Source organism: Argopecten irradians, chromosome 10 (assembly GCF_041381155.1).
Source record: "Argopecten irradians isolate NY chromosome 10, Ai_NY, whole genome shotgun sequence".
Lineage (NCBI taxonomy): Eukaryota > Metazoa > Mollusca > Bivalvia > Pectinida > Pectinidae > Argopecten > Argopecten irradians.
This window is the reverse complement of record NC_091143.1, coordinates 39,783,290-39,804,827: the sequence shown is the minus strand read 5'-3', so window position 1 is coordinate 39,804,827 and position 21,538 is coordinate 39,783,290. Positions and strand designations below refer to the sequence as shown.

At 33.1% G+C, this 21,538-nt stretch overlaps 1 protein-coding gene across 3 annotated transcripts in view; it reads left to right on the top strand.

Moving 5' to 3' along the window:
- LOC138333883 (anoctamin-8-like) overlaps positions 1 to 17,011 on the top strand; it is a 50,452-nt gene extending 33,441 nt beyond the window's left edge. For 2 of the 3 annotated variants that reach the window (XM_069282525.1, XM_069282526.1), the window contains exons 4-13: positions 1,534 to 1,650; positions 2,504 to 2,631; positions 3,464 to 3,625; positions 4,222 to 4,510; positions 5,395 to 5,450; positions 5,824 to 5,898; positions 6,955 to 7,263; positions 8,022 to 8,351; positions 8,844 to 8,954; positions 12,351 to 17,011. In XM_069282525.1, the coding sequence (XP_069138626.1) occupies positions 1,534 to 1,650; positions 2,504 to 2,631; positions 3,464 to 3,625; positions 4,222 to 4,510; positions 5,395 to 5,450; positions 5,824 to 5,898; positions 6,955 to 7,263; positions 8,022 to 8,351; positions 8,844 to 8,954; positions 12,351 to 13,043 (2,270 nt within the window). In that variant the 3' untranslated portion in view covers positions 13,044 to 17,011. Of the gene's footprint in view, positions 1 to 1,533; positions 1,651 to 2,503; positions 2,632 to 3,463; positions 3,626 to 4,221; positions 4,511 to 5,394; positions 5,451 to 5,823; positions 5,899 to 6,954; positions 7,264 to 8,021; positions 8,352 to 8,843; positions 8,955 to 10,956; positions 10,979 to 12,350 lie in introns of all 3 variants that reach the window. The other variant, XM_069282527.1, reaches the window with a different exon arrangement.
- Positions 17,012 to 21,538: the final 4,527 nt, after the last annotated feature.

The window sequence follows — 21,538 nt, the reverse complement described above, 5'->3', positions numbered from 1 at the left end:
AACATAACAAATATATATATATACCTGATGGTCAAAAGTATTAATTAAAAGGAAAACTACTACAACTTACAACAAAAACGAAAAAAAATGATGAAAGACAGGTTGTAATGATTATAAACCTAAATGTCATCTAAAAAAAAAAAAAAAAAAATAATAATAAAAAAAAAAAATGACTTTAAAAGGAATTTTTTTTTATATACATGTACCATATTTGACCCAATAAACGCCCAGGGCGTTTAAAAATTTGAAAAAATCTTATGAAAAGATGCTAATAAGACAAAATTATTGCAAATCTATACAGTTTTGTGTAGTTTTGGTCTTTATTTTTGCCTGGGCAGTTGAAATCGAGGCTTCAAAATGGGTGAGGAGCGCTTATAGGGACACGGACGCTTATGGGGTCAAATACAGTATTCTAAACTTTTAAAAGAACCTTTGCTATTATTTTGGATTTGTTGCAGCATGTTTAGCAACTGCTTACAATTTACCAACACACTAGGTGGTATGTAGCCATGCCTCATGCTCAAAAAATAACATGTTTCCATTCAATATCCGGGCAAACACTGTGGCAAATACAAAGCAAAATGCATAGTCATGTGCAATACCCGGATAGTTTGATTGGTGGGTGGTGACCTGTCCACAGGCCTTGAAGACTAAATAGGAATACACCAGCAATGTTATATTATAGAACGTTTATATCAATATTATGAAATATTGGGTTATGAAAATTTAGAAAAATGTCGGTTTTGGCAAGTTATACTTTATAATAAGCTTAATGAAACTTTTTATGCAGATTAATTTTAGTAAGATCTTCATAAGACTGAAGTTTGATAGAATAAACGATTAGACCTGGTTTAGAGTTAAATAAATGTTCTTTAAATTACGGTGGTTTATAGTTAAATAAATGTTCTTTAAATTACGGTGGTTTATAGTTAAATAAATGTTCTTTAAATTACGGTGGTTTATAGTTAAATAAATGTTCTTTAAATTACGGTGGTTTATAGTTAAATAAATGTTCTTTAAATTACGGTGGTTTATAGTTAAATAAATGTTCTTTAAATTACGGTGGTTTATAGTTAAATAAATGTTCTTTAAATTACGGTGGTTTATAGTTAAATAAATGTTCTTTAAATTACGGTGGTTTATAGTTAAATAAATGTTCTTTAAATTACGGTGGTTTATAGTTAAATAAATGTTCTTTAAATTACAGTAATCCAGTCAGAATATATATGACACATGTTGAGAAGGTACTCTGTGCGTAGATTTTTCATGATTTCTTCGGAATAACCAACGGGCCCAGGGTATTGATGCATGACATGTAGCATCCTACCATAAGCCACCACCATGTTTGTTACAAAAATGACCTTGATCTTAATTTAGTGTGGCACGTCAATAGGCTTAAATCTTTAAATCAATAAGAGGCCTAGAAACCTAATATTGGGTATATGTTGTACTCAAAACTATTGATGGGAACCAGGAAAATAATTCAGAGTATGGAAGTTGTAATTAAATTCCTTTATATTTTGTTTGTTTCAGTACCTTTACTACAGTCTAAGGGCATCGTGTCCCAGGTTTTTCCTCTCCACAACCAGGACACACTACAGGAAATGAGGAAATGCTGGGTCCAAGGAGTCTTTAGAAGACAACCTCTTGGTAAGTTTGTCAAGGAAACAACCTCTGAGTTAGTCTGTCAAGGAAATAACTTCTGGGTTAGTTAGTCAAGGAAACAACCTCTGGGTTAGTTAGTCAAGGAAACAACCTCTGGGTTAGTTAGTCAAGGAAACAACCTCTGGGTTAATTAGTCAAGGAAACAACCTCTGGGTTAGTCAGTCAAGGAAACAACCTCTGGGTTAGTTAGTCAAGGAAATAACTTCTGGGTTAGTTAGTCAAGGAAACAACTTCTGGGTTAGTTAGTCAAGGAAACAACCTCTGGGTTAGTTAGTCAAGGAAACAACCTCTGGGTTAATTAGTCAAGGAAACAACCTCTGGGTTAGTCAGTCAAGGAAACAACTGGGTTAGTCAGTCAAGGAAACAACCTCTGGGTTAGTCAGTCAAGGAAACAAACCCTTGGTTAATATGTCCAGAAACAATTAAACCCTAGGTTAGTTTGTCTTGGAAACAAGTGGACCTGCAATCAAAATTCAAGAAAATTGTATTTTAGTGGTTTTATTAAAATTTCATGATCTGTCGTTAATGGTATATATGATTCAGCCATTTATCAATATTTCGCTGATCAAATTTTCATGATCATTAAGCAATGTCCTGTGAATTCGTAAAAATATCATCCCACAAATAGTATAGCAGAAATGATGTTATCTGCCTTTGCGGGTAGGTATTGATTATGACATCATGTGTTTATGAGCATAACATCATACTTTTCAGAGACAATGATGTGAATCGTGCCCACAAAATAATGACGTCACAAAGGATTCCTTCCCGCAAGGGAGCTAACTCTGTAACATGCAAAGACGACATAATGATAGAAATATTTATGTTTTTGCTGCAGATAAAATTCGAGACTACTTTGGAGTTAAGATTGCAATGTATTTCGCCTACCTCGGACACTACACACTTGCTCTGTGTATCCCAGCATTCCTTGGGGCGTGTATATGGCTTTTCCAGGGACAGGACGAGGTAACGTAAAAATGGAAATAGAGGTTTCGAAACACCGAAATGATGTGGTTTAAGTACGATTTACCTCCAATTAGTCCCACCATCGGGTGATTGTGACGTCATATTTTCGTTATGTGTTTTTTGTGACAAACACAGGAACGTGGGACTAGTCATCAGTAAATCTTACTTCACCGACAGAGTTTTGGCATCACAAAAACCCAACATTGTAGGTTAATATGGTTACCATTACTATAAATAGTAGTTCAAACATAGACCAAACAAAGGAATGTTAATATGGACTTTATTATACAATGTCAATACAATTCTCTTGGGGATCGAAGAAAATGAATATTTTATATTATACAACTATTTTAGATGTTGTATATAATGCATGACATTTAGCTAAGGGGAGATATTGTCATCAGCCTACTGCGAATTTGACTCTCATATGGGTAATAAAATTTGATATTTATGTATTGAAAGAAAATTTTATATGAGCAAAGTTGAATATCCCTTGAATTACCTTGCTCTGTTTCTTGCCCTCTGATATTTAACTTTTTGTGTATTGAAAATTCAGTGTTGCACATAACCACTTTCACGTTCATTTGACCTATGACCTTTAGCTGACTTTGATTACTTTGATTGATCTTTCATTATTCATTTGACCTTCGACCTTTAACTGACTTTGATTACTTTGATTGACCTTTCATTATTCATTTGGCCTATGACCTTAACTGAACTTAGATACTTTGATTGACCTTTCACTTCGATTTGACCTTTGACCTTTTGTTTATGGTTGGCCTTTCACTACCTACATGACCTTTGACCATTATGAAATTTAAACCTTTTGTAGACGGTAGATGACCAGTGGTTTGTTGCATTTGCTCTGTTCAATGCTTTCTGGGCCACGCTGTACTTAGAACACTGGAAAAGGCGAAGCTCAGAACTGGCCTACGAATGGGGAACTCTGGACAAGAAAGACGAGCTGCTTGATGATCCACGTCCACTGTTTTCGGTAAAAAGTTAATGCTAACTACATTCCTGTGTGTGATGATAAATACAGGCGATATTTAGTAGGTGTCACTATGGTAACGTCAGAGTCAGGGTCATTGTCCGGACAGAAGTTGTTGTGCAATAGCGTATACTTGTAGCAAGTTATAAAATTGCAATATAAAAAAATGTGTCAAAAAGTAGACTACTGGTATTATTTTAAGAACTTTTCATTTAAAAGCCATTTGAATCTTCTTCTTGCAGTCTGGTCTGAAAACAAGATGGCTGACAGCTCAGACAGCCATCTTTGATATTGAAAATTCCAGGTTGTTATCAATGTTTATCAGAAAATTGTATAAATTTTCTTCCATTTTCAACTATGGTTTTAGCTCCTATTTCCAAAAATCTACATAAGAAAAATATTAGTACTGGTAAAAGGAAAGTTGTGACTTCCTTAAACTGTATACACAAAATTAAGATATTTTAGATTGTACTTAATTAATATGCTTTGTGACATTAGATTTCATTTGCTATTGATATGTAATATTACAGACAATATGTCAGAAATCCTGTTTCTTGTTTAATTCCTGATATTGTGATTAAGTATTTAATCTTCACCAGGGAAGTTTACGAGAGAGTCCGGTGACGGGGAGACAGGAACCCTACTACGCTCCGTGGAAACGTAACCTGTTCCGCTACTTCATCAGCTGGCCAATCATCTTCCTGTGTCTGTGTGTCGTGTTCGTAGTGATGTTGTTGATCTTCCAACTCCAGGAATGGATAAACAACTTGGTAGGAAAGGAAGACATCCCTGGCTTCTGTACATTCCTACCCAAAATCCTACTGGCTGTTTCTATCGGAATTCTTGACGAGGTCTACAAGAAGATCGCCTACTGGCTAAATCACATAGGTATGTCAGTGTGTAGCTGTGACAACTGTTTAATTTGTAATCGTTCATATTGTTCTCGTGAATTTTACACTTAGATCAGTTCTCATGAGAATTAATTCACGTCCCACGTGATACTTGATAACGTTTGTGCAGGACTATTATGTCCAGTGGTGATGGAATGTGAATTATTTTCATTGAAGTAGCAATAGATACACATTTACAAGAACATGAATTTCATGATTCTAACAGCTATTTCTAAGTTCAATATGAATCTAAGTATATTGATGAGCATTCACAATGTCAGCAATGAAATCAGATGGCAAACAATGTCTTAATTATTGCCCTTTGACATCTCAGATGTAGTAGCCCTATTGTTATCACTGAGTCTGTCTGTCTGTCCACAATTAGTTTCCAGAGATTTTTTCCAAAAGCAGTAGGCCAATTGAGTATGTAGATGTCAAAGCAATAGGGCTTGGAATTTTCACTCAGAGAAACCCAAGATGGCTGCCATAACCCAAATCTAAAAATTATCTGGTTTTAATGAAAATGGTTATATTTCGAAGAGGTCGAGAAATCCACTTAGTTGTAAAATTTAATTTCAATGAAAATGCATTTATTGTAGCTAAATTTCAAATTTCTGACATCTGTCAGTGTTCTAGTTGAGTTTAATTTTGCTACAAATAGTCTATGTTCCTGATTCTACTCCAAATTCTTTGTTCCTTTATATGTTTGCCTCTACAACATAACTGTAATTCCACATTAATTTTGCAACTTAAAACTTACGACTTAATGAGCTGTAAATTGGACACACACAAAAAAAAAAAAAAAAAAAAAAAATTAAGCAGTCTTAAACCTTAATGCCTGTATTTTCAAAATGTCAGCAAACTTTTCATTCTAATTTTCAGAAAATTACAGAATGGCAGAAACGTATGAAAACCATCTGATAATTAAACTAGTCCTGGTAAGTAACAAACTAGTTAGGGAGACAAAACGGTAAAAGTTACTTAATTCATTTAACTCTTTGACCCCTAAAGACACATTTAGACTCTTCCAAATCAAAGACTGGACCAGTCCATTATATTATTTCAGGGGTTAATGAGGAAATGTTCCTTAGAGTGTCTTTCACGCAGTATATTCGACCAAGTTGTTCTAGACAGCGTAAAAATGGCTATAATAAAACTGCAACTAAAATAAGCATGATTACAGTATACATATTTCAGTTCATTCTTAAATTGGAGATTTTGTTATCTTGGAATTAGTTGTTTTCGTAACTATTTTACCGGTCGTTAAGACATACTGATTTATGTGTACATTTCTGCTTTCTTTATCTCCAGTTCCAGTTTGTGAACTCCTTCCTGTCGCTGTTTTACATAGCGTTTTACCTACAAGACATGGACCGTTTACGTGACGTAAGTAAATTGATCAGTGGAGATTGTAACAGCTATGATGTGGTGTGGGTTGTAGTATTCTCTTGAATCACTGTCTCCTTCCCTTTTTCAAGTTGAGACAGGTATTTCTCTTACCACGGAAAGATATATTTTACCATTGTGAGATTTTTTTTGATATCTCACCCTAGAGTAAAAACAAGCTACACAAGATCTTTGCATATGCTCACATAGGGTTAGAGAAAAGAGTCATTCGCCGTCTTTGGGGTGTCAGGAAAACCTTGTGTTTAACAACTTTAGAATCTCACCCTTTGGGTTCAAATTCTCCTGTCTTATCTCAAAGGGAGTGAAAGATTATGTAAATCTCAATCTGAGGGATATTAATACCAGGTACACGAGGCTTGATAAGTGTTTAGTATCTTAAAAGTTGAACATGAGGATCTTGTGTAGCTTGTCCCTTGTACGATAGGAAAATCACACACTGGTAAAGTTGTGGATATCTGTGTACATGGTAGGAGAAATACCCTATCTATTTGATTGATCCATGATCAAAAGTTTTTTGATAGGTCTTTGTGAAAAACCTTGTGTTTAACAACTTTAGAATCTCACCCTTTGGGTTCAGATTCTCCTGTCTTATCCCAAAGGGAGTGAAAGATTATGTTAAATTCAATCTGAGGGATATTAATACCAGGTACACGAGGCTTGACAAGTGTTTAGTATCTTAAAAGTTGAACATGAGGATCTTGTGTAGCTTGTCCCTTGTACGATAGGAAAATCACACACTGGTAAAGTTGTGGATATCTCTGTGTACATGGTAGGAGAAATACCTATCTATTTGATTGATCCATGATCAAAAGTTTTTGATGCGAGTGAAAATGATGAAATATTAGTTTTAGAAGAAGCATTCACAGCAATACAATCATGGGTTTTTTGACAGGTGAAAATTTGCATCATTGAATTTATCCCCTAAACATATCCTGCATGATTGAAAAATATATCAAATGGGGCATAACTCAAACGTCATTACATGTCTGCACGCTTCAAATTGACCCAATGTGATTTTTTTCCACAAATTTTCAGCAACTGGCAGCCATTTTGATAACGCGACAGGTGATTGGTAACATTAAGGAGGCCTTACTTCCTTACCTTGTCTGGAAGGTCAAACTTTACAAGGTCGGCTACGAAATGACAAGTGAAGTCTCAATACCAAACAAAACAGAGGTCGTGTCTTCTGTTGAGTCTGTAGGAGGCAATAAAGGGGAGGTTAGAGAAAGGAAGTCAGTCAACAACGAAAATGATTCAAGTGTTTCCGGGAAGTCTGAGACGGCTGCTGGGCTGCAGAGAAAAACGTCACTGACACAAGCAGAAGTGGAGAGTACAATGAATAAGGTCTGTACAGAGGTTATAGTAATCCGTCAAAAATCATAAAATATATCTTAGATAAGATTAAAATGACAACATCTTCACATACAGAAAGAATTTCTTGAAATGAAAGTAGGAAAAAGGGGGATGGGGAGTTTTTACTCATTTACATGAACTTTCTTTTGAGTTTATGAAGTCATTAATGAGACAAAAATGGACGGACATTTTCAAAGACAGACTTCTCAAAAGATTGTTGAGAAAAATGCTAATAACTTAATTTTAATAACTCAATGAGGTTCTAATTAGGTATTAATATTCTTGTTTTTACTTATTTTTACAATAAAACAAATTTATATGTAGCGTATTGATAACTTAATTAGCTCATAATTGAGTTTGGTCAATGACCATGCAGCTTTAAAAATTTGCTGCGAAAACGTTCTTTGTGTATGACGTCATTATACTTGATGTAAAAATCTTAAAGTCTTTGCAAAATCAAATAACCTCAAACTTCGAAAACATCAGGTTCGAGGATCATGAAACAATCTTTAATTTAAGTTTAGACTTAGCCAATCAGAAATAACGAAAGTTTTTGTAACGTCATCTTTAATTGGCTAAGACTAAACTTAAGACTGTTTTAGACTTAAGATTGTTTCCTGATTCTGAGGCCAGAAACGATGAGTGTAATATATAAAATTGAATTACTTAACAATATTTATTTCATAGGATAATGTCTCCAGAAGAACTGAGAATCATTATAATTATTATCATGATATTTTACTCTACAGTATGAAGACACTTTTGAGGATTTCCTAGAAATGTTTATACAATTTGGGTATGTGACCCTGTTCTCCTCTGCGTTCCCATTGGCAGCCTTATGTGCTCTCATGAATAACATTGTTGAAGTTCGTAGTGATGCTTTCAAGTTGTGCATGAACCATCAGCGACCATTTGGCCAACAAGTGGAAAACATCGGAACATGGCAGGATGCTTTAGAACTAATGGGTGTCATCGCCGTAATTGTAAACTGTGCTCTGATTGGTATATCTGGTCAGGTGACCCGGATGGTGCCCAACTCCAGTATAGTATCAACAATCATCATTATCGTGATCTTAGAGGTGCGGATTTTGTACTGTACAACCTTATATCTTATCTTTATAGATTAAGCTAATATACACCTAATTAACTCAAATCCTTTAGGATCAATTAAAATATAGCTTCGTATATCTTAAAAGTTTTAGATGAATTATATTGTCATCAGTTCATTGTTGTCCATGGTAGTTTCATGGTAAGGGAGACAACTCATGTATTTTTCATACAAGCGTTTAAATTAATACAGAGAGTTTCATAACGGTATATCTCTAGATCTTCAAACATTTAAATGACCATGACTCGAGGAATTACATTTTATGGAACTGGTTGTCTTCTTTGAAGTTATGAATAAATTAATTTATTTGTTTGTTTTAAGGATAACAACAATAAAACCTCAACTTATTAAATTTAAATATTAGAGCTACATGCCATATGTCAATTTCCACCTATGCTAGAATTTGTTTCTCAGAAGGCTGATATTAATTTATTGAATTATAACGAAATTTTCCTCTTTTCAGCATATCATTCTCGCCCTCAAATTCCTTATAGCCTATGCTATCCCGGATATACCAGAGGCTATAGCGACCAAAAAGGCCAAACTTGAATTTTTACGTCGGCAAGCTTTAAAGGTTTGTAGAATGACATTTTAGACGCCGAGAAATTGGTCTTATTAAAAAGGTGACCTTTATACAGTGGTGGTCACTGTAAGACATGATTACTTTGTATTCTGTATTTGCATATTACAGAGCTATCTACCCTTGTGTGTAGGTATTGATTGTGACTTAATGTATTTGTGAGCATAATGTTACACTTTTCAGAGAAAAAAACATGAATTTTATCGCAAGGGAGGCAACTCTGTTATATACAAAGACAAAATACGCCATTGACTGTAATTAGTTCTCTTATTGCCTAAACATTGGTGTCGACTAAGCTTGGTGTATTTTGTAATAAAATTTGATTTAAGTACTTAAAGTACATTCTTAAGGAACTTCCAACCTGTTTTATAATTTACAAAGTTAATATAATGCATTATTGAATAATTAACTTGAATTGAAATAAGATTTTTTTTTTTTTTTAATTTCAATACCTTCACAGTAGGAGAGATATGTTTTGCCAGTAGCACTAATTATGACAACTATATGATACTATACTAAAAAACTTCTGTAATTCAACTTTCTTTCATGGCAATTTAAAATTTTTCATTTTCCTATTCATTAACTTTTTCACAGTGATTTAATTTTGTATTTGAACTTGTACAATTCTATTGTATAATTGTTTAAAATTTTTGTGGCAATTAATTTTCGCGATTGCTCATCATTTGTGAAATACACGAATTATTGCACTAGAAAAATTGTTGCTTTACAGTATATCGGTAATGTAAATACATATCTATATATCTAGTGACTGATATTTTGTATAGTTTTAACTTTGTATATGTTATGCCATCAATTATTTCTCTAACGCATGCTGACCTAAACACTGATATTAAAAATAAAACTAAAAACATAATCTGTAATAAATATATCACCTATGGAAAATTTAACATACTCCTGGTATTTCTGAGGTGACTGTTCCAGTCTGTGAATTAGAAGGGCTCAAATGTATTTTTTTCTGATAAATAACTTAATCTAAAAAATTCCCTGCTTTTTAAAGGAGAAATTTCTTTTACTTAACTTATTTATCCCTTAAAATACATTTTGTTCTTCTAATTCATAGAGTGGCACAGTCCATTATCAATTTTCAGGAGTGAAAGTTGGTGAACCTGGGCATTAACTATTTTACTAATTGTGTAAGCAAATTAATAAGCATGGTTATGACAATAATTACACATTTTAGACAAAATTATATTATGTGGAATTCTAGGATGCATGTAAATTTTTTATACTTCTTTTCAAAGTTAATTTCTTAATCAACTACGTAGTTTAATGTAGAAACGTTTTAAAACTCACTATCATCAGACCAACCTAAGGCAAATTTTTTAAAGTTTATAAATATATTTTGAAATCTGGAGACAAATCACGTCCATTTTGTTTCTGATTATAGTGTTTACTTGTTTATCTTAATCCTTTTACAAGGAAATGTATGGACAAAACAAAAATTTGTCAAGGACCTGGAATCAATATTAGTTTTGAAATTGAAATATTGTTTATCGATTTGAAAATTTCAACACATTATATTAGGAGATTTATTGTTCCTTAAGAATACTCAAACATGCCCATATCAGCTTTTCACTATTTAAGGCAATTATGGCAAGTAGGGGTTGGGGAGGGGGTGAAATTGGTTCAACTTTAAATGTCAATGATATGCAAAAAGTAAATAAAAAACCTTTCAAAAACATCTGTTTCATACTACAAAAATCAACTGTTCTAATAACTTATTATCAAAGGTCAAAAGTCTTGTCTTTGATAGGTTCTAAAAATTAATTATCAAGAAACCTTAATATATTAATAATTTCTGAGTGTTGATTTCAGTAAGGTTTAAAAATTAAGTTTTTACTTTTTTTTTTTCATTATGACAGCTGGTTAGATGCAGATGTTCTGTTTGAGTATATTCTCAAGACATTTTACAAGTTTTATTTTATTTGTGATACACTTGTTTTATTTCATTATTACATAAATTATGATATTTCAGAAGTTAGAGTGTCCCGACACAGGTGAAAAAGCATGTGTGCCGTGTTATACCACTAACGACCCCTCGTAAACTTTAGATATTAACAAATTCAATGAAGTGAAGTATTGAAGTGTGGTAGAGGCATGCAGAGAGTTCTAGTATGGTATAAAATACTCACGTTTATTGTGTTTTCCCTGCAAAAAAATACCTGCATCAATAGAAGTTTGATTTAGATATAAGGGAGGTAACTCCAGTTTGCTTACAGCAAAACTAGATGGGATTGATCGCTATACTGACATAGAAGCTTAATTGGTGAAGCTGTTTTTCTTAGATGAAGGAGGTCCCAGATTTGAACTCTTGTGTGGCCATTATTTTTCCGACCCTACCCCATATATGTAGCTGATCCATTGTCTTAAACCCATAAGTTACTGTTCAATCGTTTGTTCATGTCAGAACAGTGACACTTGGGTTTCCAACAATGGTAGATGACCAAGATTAATCCATTCACTCCTGAAGACACATTTGGACTCATCTATTGCAAGGACTGGAACAGTCCATTACAGAATCTCAGGAGTTATTGGGTTAATTTGATTCCTGATTCTTTGGAGTTGAGTACAGATGTTATCGGAAATATGTGATTTAATGACGACAAAGATGAGGGGCGGGTGAAGAGTATGAGGTCAATGATCGGTAACTATTCAGGTAGTCCAATTAATGGTAGAGTCTTCATAAAATTTCAGGCCCCGTTTTATCGAAACAAAAAACACAGACTTGATTAAGTAAAAACAGAAGAAGTGTCTTTGTATATGTAACTTATGTAAGAAGAAAAAAGGTCTTAAGATAATGTCCCCTGTTTGACTACTGTGAAGTAGTATTTTATTTGCCTGAACATCACTTTTAAGGAGAACTTGAACTAAAGTAAGTTGATTGAAGTTGTCTGCCAAGGCTTTTATTCTATTATACATTCATATCTACAAACTTCTTCAAATAAGTTAATTACTTATAAAGTAAACAGCTATTGCTTTTGGTCATGTTCTTTGTGTTTTTGTCTGGAAAGTTTTCGTCTGCTTATAACAGTAAATGAAATTATCAAACAAGGGAAGAGGAGATTGGTTTCTTTTTAGGGACACATGACTGATGTTTTAAGCATTAATGGGAAATCTTTAAAAAAATGTTCTTAGATAGTTATCCTAATGTGAGAAAACTAAGCTTTACTGCATGTAAAACTGTTATCTCTTGCAAAAATGAAATTTTAGCTATAACAATCATAAATTCAATTCTCACAACGTTTAGATTTTCAGAGTTCTGTTTCCTACTGTTCACAATTCAAGGAACAATATAACCTTTCAGTATAATAATTCTGATCAAACACTGAAGTATATACCACTTTCTGACAAACTGTTATTTTCCCACAGAAACTGGAGTCCCAAATCTCATCCACTGTGTCACCTAGTCCAACAGACAAGTTGTGCAGTCGACAGAAATCTCGAACAGAGAGTAACGGTCATTCACGGCAGCTGAATCAACCTGAGACGTTCAACAGAAATTATCAACAGTCAGTGTCCGTGACCACATCCGCACCCTTCCAGAAGAATCTCGGAGAGATCCGCCTACCCTCTGCCTCCCAGGGACCAGTCAGCGAAGCCTTGTACACGGCACAGTCCACAAACATTATCAGTTCAAACCTCACAAACTTAAATGATCTAAAGCTCAACACAGCATCGCTAAAAACTGGTCAGAATATCTGTACAATAAAGACACCACTGGGTAAACCCACATCAACGTTTGTGTCAAAAGTTATAATCGCACCAAAACGGGGGGCTTCATCCAATTCATCAGAGGTAATAACATCGTGTTCCCCTGGGGACATGAGCCGACAGTCCCCAGCCCGTGATGTGCTTCCCTCCTATATACCACCCCAACCCTACCGGAGTATTTCCAGTCCTCTATCCTACAGAGGTAATAGTCCGGATGGGGATTCTCCAACCAAACGAACATTATCTCCTCAAAGAGCACGCACGTCATCTCCTCACAGACCAATGTCCCCCAAAATCAGTACAGACTCGAAAATCCCTGTACGTATCACAGATCAAGGGAGTTCTGGCTAGACCTCGTTATTTATTGTTAATATTTGTGTACATAGGTGTTGATTTACTAATGTGCTTGCCATTGTATAAATGCAGGCAGAGCGTTTACATGACTTTACTTCTGTACAGCGAGATTTGGATGGGGTCTTATGGTGCTACTGTGTCAAATTTCATATGTACGTCAATTTTTATGCCTTCTTGCAGAAAAAAAGCATATTTTCATTGGACTTGGGAAATTATATCAAACTAGTCATTCAGGATGTAAACTGAGAACTTTTGCATTTAATCCTGTCAAAGAATGTGGATATTTCACCAGGAGAGCTTCTATCATTGGCTGTGACATTCCAGAAAGTGTCGCCCCCTAGTGGCAACTTTTCAAAGTTTCGACGCTTAGTTGTGGATTTTGTATATATTGACCAGACAAACTTAATTAAGTTTGTATTTAAAGCTTCATTACTCTCAGAATCAGCTTTCAGTTGAATGGCCTTGTAAATAAAATTAATGAATTTGCTTGCGAGCATCCTGAATTTCTAGCTCGACACTTCCCAACATGTCTCTCGATTTTGGTTTCGGTGATGAGAGACATGTATCATCAATTTTTCGAAGATGTTCTACATAGTTCAAGCTGTTCCACAAACATGCAGATGTGGAATAGAATCTGGGCTAGTGTGGTGGCCTTTACATGACCAGCTATTTCTTTTCATGGTGTTGTATAGTTCAGTTACTTCTTGATTCTTATTTCTTGATTGAACTTTAATTATTATTGATAATATTTGTTAATTATCATTGATTTGATTAATGTTATTGTTATTCTTAATGTTGTGAATTTTTTGTTGATATTTATTTTTAGTTTGATAATTTAGAATATTTGTGATCCTAATGAACCTGGTTTGGATGTGGTGTTCAGTGTTACAGAACAAGTTATGTATGTACAAATAGTGAGAATTGTTAGACTGTTCCCATGTCAAATTATTAATTCTTCAAGTTTGATCATTAAATTTAGCAGCTTTGGACACATTTCCTGTTCCTATTGTAAATGACAAGATAAATCATTATAGAATGATTGAAGGTTGTAGAGTTTCAGAGTTGATGAGTGATGTATTATGTGTTTTAGAGGTTTGAGATGTTGGATGTGTTGAATATAAGTGTTGATCTAGACGTCCCATTCCCCTTTCCCCTGTGGTGCTATGCACAGGGACCTGACACAAATGTTTAACTAACAGTATATTATATAATAATATATAAATACTATTGGTTAGAAATTTGTGCCAGGCCCCTGTGGTGTTATATACCCAACTTTACAATGCTCCAAAAAGTGTGCAATAATATTACTTTGCTCTATATTCCTACGTTTTACATTTAGCTGAATGTCCAATATTGGCAGTATACATTTTACTTAGATCTGTTGCTTTATCATTTTGTTAAGTTATTTTACAGGGTATATGTGACAAATTTTACTTCATTTTCTGTTATATTTATGTAGATGTATTGATTTCTTTCATGTACTCCTTCTTTAATTTTAGATTTTTTTGTTTTATATATAGCATTTACAAGTTATCTCCCTTTGCTTTAGAAATTGTTCCCCTTCTTTTTGAATGACTAGTCTGGCTGTTTAATAGACATAATTACTCAAGTATAAGGCTTTACAGAAAAACAACTTATTTTTGTGTGTTTCCATCTTTTTGAAATATCCTAATCTATTCCCAAGTAAAAAGATGTTGATGAAATCATTTATTGGACTAAACTTTGAGCAAGGTAAAGCAAATATACAATTTTAATGAATTGGGTGTCAACATATTCAATTCCTAGGTAGTTGTGAAAGTATTGTTTGTAGTTCAACTTCATTTTAAACATCATTTTTGTGTTTTGTTTGTTATTAATTGCAAACTCTTTACATTTTAATGAATTTCATACATTTTCGTTGCATTCTTATGATTGAACCAAGCTACTAATTGCCAATCTCCTGTGTACAGAGCATCACTTACTGACTGGATTTGTGATTTTTCTTTATATCACCTTCATCATATATGTCATTCTCAATAAAAACGTTTCCTAGACTTTGATGAAGTCTCTCTCCGGGCGATGCTCTATACTCGGGATATTCCAGAGGTACCATTTCATTGATAAATTCTATGTATAAATTTTACACCAACAAGATTTATTATAATAGGTGTCTGGTTACTTTGTTTTCATGACAATTTTTGTCATGATTTTTTTCCCCAAATAAATCTAACAACATAAAAGTTTCTTCTGTTCTTTGTTAACAAAGTAAAAATCTTTTGTTGACAACTACAGCACACCAAAAATCTTGTGTAGACACCTACTGCACACCAAAAATCTTGTGTAGACAAATACTGCACACCATATAAGCGAGTTTGTATCAGAAACAAAATCGGTTCCCATTTACCCAACGAAGCTTCAGACCAAATTTGATTAAAAGCCATTCAGCCATTTATCACTACAAGGGATTTTTGAGAAAAATTCACTGGACGAAGGACGCTGCACCATGAAATAAACTCATCGGCCCTTAGGGCCAGGGGGAGCTAACAACACCAAAAACATTATGAAATGAATCATTTTAATGGTAGTTCTTCTGATAGTATAATAATTGATCACATCAATGGGAGTACATTGTTCAGATCTTTGTAGGTAAACTATTATTCGAGATACGACGCTCTCGCGTACTTCACATCACAGAGTCAAATAAAACAACCAAGGTCTGGCAGATTAGTGAACAAAAATCAGGTCTAGTAAAAAACAAAATTATATAAGATGTACATTGTCTGTAAGATATGAAAATTCACTTAAAATTCTTAAACCATATACATTGTATACTAATTCGTGTAAAGGTTCCCTCATTCATCTTCAATTACTACATTTTTTAACTTAGTAGCCCTCCCTCGTTCATACCGTTGCACAGTGGTTGTTGAGAAGCGCGGACCCTGCAGACGGACGGAAGGCCTGAGTTTGTACTGCGGATCACTGTGAATTGTTCGTTGTGTGCACTTATCCCAATACATGATATATAACATCCTTTTTAAAATTATCTGTTTTTTCCCCTGTGTTAGTCCAGTGAATTGTTTAAAAAAATCAAATTTGATTTATTTAACAATTGTGATTCTTCAAACATATACATTTTAATTTCATTACATGATATATAACATCCTTTTTAAATTGTCTGTTTTTCCCCTGTGTTAGTCCAGTGATTTTTTTTTAAATTTTTTTTTTTAAATTCAATTTGATTTCTCACAACAATTGTGATTCTTCAAACATATATATTTTAATTCCATTAGATGATATATATCATCCTTTTTAAATTGTCTATTTTCCACCTGTGTTAGTCCAGTAAATTGTTTTAAAAAAATCAATTTGATTTCTTACAACAATTGTGATTCTTCAAACAGAACTATTTTAACTCCATTATATGATATATATAGCATTCTTTTTGAATTGTCTATTTTTTCCTGTATTTGTTCCCCAAAATGTTTTTAAAAGATATCAAATTTGATTTTTTCCAAAAAATTTGTCATTTAGTCATATGAGCATTGCTCTTTTCAGGTTGTATACATTTCAGTAATGAGTAAATTATCTGAGTACTATATATCATTATACTGATAAAATCTGATAATACACAGAAATTCAAGCTGTCCAAATAAGTCTCTCCACAGAATTACAATGGCTCATTGCTACAGTATGTCACAAACTTGCCTAGGCCTGTAGCGAGAGTTCTAATGTAAGTAAAATATGTATCATGGTGTGATTTCCTTGGTGTTGTCCGAATAAGCTCTGCATAGGAATGTGATAAAATGGACAGGCTATTCAGTTGCTGCATAAAATGGCATAATCAAACTTGAACAAGAACCAACAACGAAATCAAAAACTTAATAAATATTTGTACATTATTATTACATTATGTTTTGTTCAATATCTACCATATTCGACCCAATAAGCGCCCAGGGTGTTTGGAAAATTGTAAAAAAAAAAAGAAACATGCTTACAAAGACGAAAATATTGCAAAAACACAGTTCAAATCTATACAGTTTTGATAGTTTTAGTTTTTATTTATTCTCCGGCAATTGAATTGAGGAATCAAAAGGGAAGGGGCGCTAATTGGGATATGGGCGCTTATTGGATCGATTACGGTAAGTTAATATTTCATGTACAAACACAATCATAGTGAAAATTCGTCCAATCAAGTATTAATTTTTAACAATAAATATTTCATTGTAATCATACATGCGAATAAAATTATAAGATATTAGACTAAACACGCTTACTTCATGATACATCATATTTGGTGTACCAACGTTCCATAACACTGTTGATATTTATATATTAAAATAAGTCATTCAATTGACAAAAGGTTAAAAATTACAGACTTTAAGCACTCATGTCCATACACAAAACAACAATGGTTAATTAATTTATGAGATTCCCTGTGTAGATATATATACTATGACCTATGACATTTATCTCAAACTAATACTACTTTGACCTACGGCCTTGGTTTCACATACACAGTATAATATATGACCTTGACCTTTCATACATAGCATGGCACAAGAAACGGGAGCTCTGACACATTGTATGAACTATGAGACACAGTTTTATCTATGACCTATGACCTTGAACCCTAAATACCACAATCCCTGGACAGAAATCCAAGCTTGGCTATCTACCCCATAATACTAGTCACCAATTAATATAATTGATATTGAAGAAAAACAATAAAAAGATATTTCATATCAGATTCTAGCAAAAGACAAAAGATACCAAAGATGTAAAATATAATCAGATAATGAAAAAGAAATGTTAACAAACAAATTTTGATCAAGATAGACACAAACAAATACATATATATATTAATACTTCATTAAAAATTAAAAGATCCTTTTTCCTTTCACTTTATGACAGTGCATCGTTAAGTCTTTTATGTCAACTTCACATACAATATACATTGTCCCTAACCAAGCTTCCCTCTTGGGTAACTATCTTCTCATATATTTACCACATTTTGATAGTGTATATGATAAATGAAATGATTTGTAAAATATTTCAGAAAATAATGAAACAAAATAAAATGATTACAAAATATCAAATATTGGCAAAAGAATACAAACATCAACAAACCTGATTTAGGGGCGACAATGCTGGACTTGGTGAGAAAAATGTTGTAAAATTAGAAAAATATCTTAAGAAAAGGATATAGTTAGAGAAATACAATAATTACTTGATTACAAGATTGTTAAAGTTTGTGTCTAGATGTGTTGCTGGTCTGGATGTCTTAATTCTCAGTGGAAATGTCAATATATCTGTCCAAAGAGAAATTGTTTTGTTTTTTTAAACAATAAAAGTAATCTTATTAGAATCAGTGTATCCCATGTTAACACAGAATCTTTTTAACACACTGACAAAGGGTAACAAAATTTACAACAAACATGCATGTTTTAAATTCATTGGGTGAACACAATTGGTAAAACTAAAGACCTCTTTAAGGGTTTTAAGAGTAAAATCTTTGGTGTTCATGGAGAAATTTCTCCTGATTTTGGTTATGAAACAAACAAAATCTAATTAGCATTAGATCTTCTATGTCGATCTCCGTTAGACCATCCGCTAGTAGAAGATCTTCCACGATTAGAAACAAACACCAAACTAAAAGGTGACACAACTAAATGTATATATGACAAGTGTTTTGTGTGTCTAATCGGCTTGCTATCTAATGTACATAAATACATTTCACAAATAAAATTACTGAGTTGGGTTAAAAACAAAATGATATGTTACTTGCAGTGAGTTATCTCCCATTTGCTTTTAAGAGAAGACAATGGATTATTTCCTCTTTTTATCTTTTACATATAGGGGTCGGTGAGTCGTCGGAATGTAAAACAAAAATGGAACCGGGGAATGTCTCATAAACGATTCTTGGAAAAACGAGTATACTTATTTAAAAAAAAAATCATGTTAATAATTTTAACTTGCATTGTCAGCTTTAAGAAAAGGATATAGTTAGAGAAATACAATAATTAATTGATTTACAAGATTACAAGATTGTTAAAGTTTGTGTCTAGATGTGTTGCTGGTCTGGATGTCTTAATTCTCAGTGGAAATGTCAATATATCTGTCCAAAGAGAAATTGTTTTGTTTTTTTAAACAATAAAAGTAATCTTATTAGAATCAGTGTATCCCATGTTAACACAGAATCTTTTTAACACACTGACAAAGGGTAACAAAATTTACAACAAACATGCATGTTTTAAATTCATTGGGTGAACACAATTGGTAAAACTAAAGACCTCTTTAAGGGTTTTAAGAGTAAAATCTTTGGTGTTCATGGAGAAATTTCTCCTGATTTTGGTTATGAAACAAACAAAATCTAATTAGCATTAGATCTTCTATGTCGATCTCCGTAGACCATCCGCTAGTAGAAGATCTTCCACGATTAGAAACAAACACCAAACTAAAAGGTGACACAACTAAATGTATATATGACAAGTGTTTTGTGTGTCTAATCGGCTTGCTATCAAATGTACATAAATACATTTCACAAATAAAATTACTGAGTTGGGTTAAAAACAAAATGATATGTTACTTGCAGTGAGTTATCTCCCATTTGCTTTTAAGAGAAGACAATGGATTATTTCCTCTTTTTGCCTCGTGAAGAAGACAGAAACTTTCTGATTTGATTTAAAAACAATATGATATATTACTTGTAAAAGATAAGATTGTAGTTTGTTTCTAGGAGAACATGATAAATTATCTTCTCTCTTACCTTTATTCCAAGTTATCAAACGGAAACCATGTTTTGACGATTTTAAAGTCGCGTAACTCTTGCAAATATTGACAGATTTTGACCAGTATTGAACTCATTCGAGATCTCATTGATAGAAAGCAATTTATAAAATTTGGTTGAAATTGAACAATAAATTAATAGTTAACTAAGTTATCGAGCGGAAACCATGGATTTATCTGTTTTGACAATTTTAAATTCCCGTAACTCTTGCAAATATTGATGGATTTTGACCATTATCGAAGTCATTCGAGATCTCATCGAAATAAAGCAATACACCAAATTCGGTTGAAATCGGTCTATAAATAATTAAGACGCCAACATAGTGATACCTAAGTGTCGCCCTTGCGTTGCAGGTGACACAAAAATAATAAATAAATTATCTTTCCACCATTCCAAGAAAATAATACATTATTTTCCTCCTCTTACATTATGGAATAGATGACAGTGTGTTACATTTTTTATATATCTTGTATCTAGTACGACCACAATACATCTGTCGTTTTCGCATTTTCCATCAAAATGAATATAATAACAGTGAATTGTAAAGAAATAATACTATATAGCATATATACTTTTGTATACCCCTTCTATATCAAACCCAGTTTATGGCATTCCTTGATACAAATGGATTTATTAGTGAATCTACAAGAACACTTCTGTCTCTTACTTTCAAACTCTAAACAGCGGAAAGATTCTTATTTTTACCTTTTTGTAAGGAAAATTTTCATTTTTTCCCCCCCACTATATGATGTTTCAATTGACAACAAGGGTAGACAACTCCTGCCTAATATGGTGATGTACTGCTTTAGTAGTCACCAACCACTTTCAATCTATATAATATACACACGTTAACACATTATCAAAAATAGCTATTTAATTATCCTTAAACAAGAATACCTGTAGCAATATATTTCATCATATATTAAGTTTGAGAATACTAAATAAATAATAAAGAAAAACTTTTTCAATTATAACAAGTAAAATGTTTGCAAAGAGTAGAGAACACACAAATTGCAAAATAACTTGCTCATTTTTCAAAAATCTATTTTTAGATAAACCAGTTACCTGGAATTTTTTTTCCATTATCATCAAATATTGACTGCTTTACTGAACATGCATGCAGTCAATAGACAAAATTTTAGCACATTATTAAATATGGCTCAATAAAAATCCTTAGCAAAAACTAGAAAATGAGACAACTAGATATTTGCCAAGAACCAGCCCTAATAACAATACTCAATCAGATTTTTTACTTAAAGAAAAGACTATCTCTCCATAATTTAACTTGAAAACTTTCATGCTTGTTTGCTTCTAGTCTGGCTTTGAATTGTCAACCATGCCTACATACAAGCAAGCAACTCAAGCTAGCTGAATAGACGGTTGCCATCCTTGCCTATATATATAAACAAGCGACTCAAGCTAGCTGAATAGAAGGTTGCCAACCTTGCCTATATATATGCAAGCTACTCAAGCTAGCTTAACAGATAACTTGTCATCTTTGCCCGGACAAAATCTAGCTGCCAACCTTGAATATATAAGCAAGGGACAAAACTAGCTGAATAAGTGAATTGCCCAACCTTGCTTATACAAGCAAGGGGCACAAGCTAGTTGAATAGATGCATTGTCAACTATGCCTATGATATACACAAGGGACAAGGGACACAAGCTTAGCAAGGGACAATAGCTAGCCTAGATGAATAGCCATTTTGCCTATATAAGCAAGGGA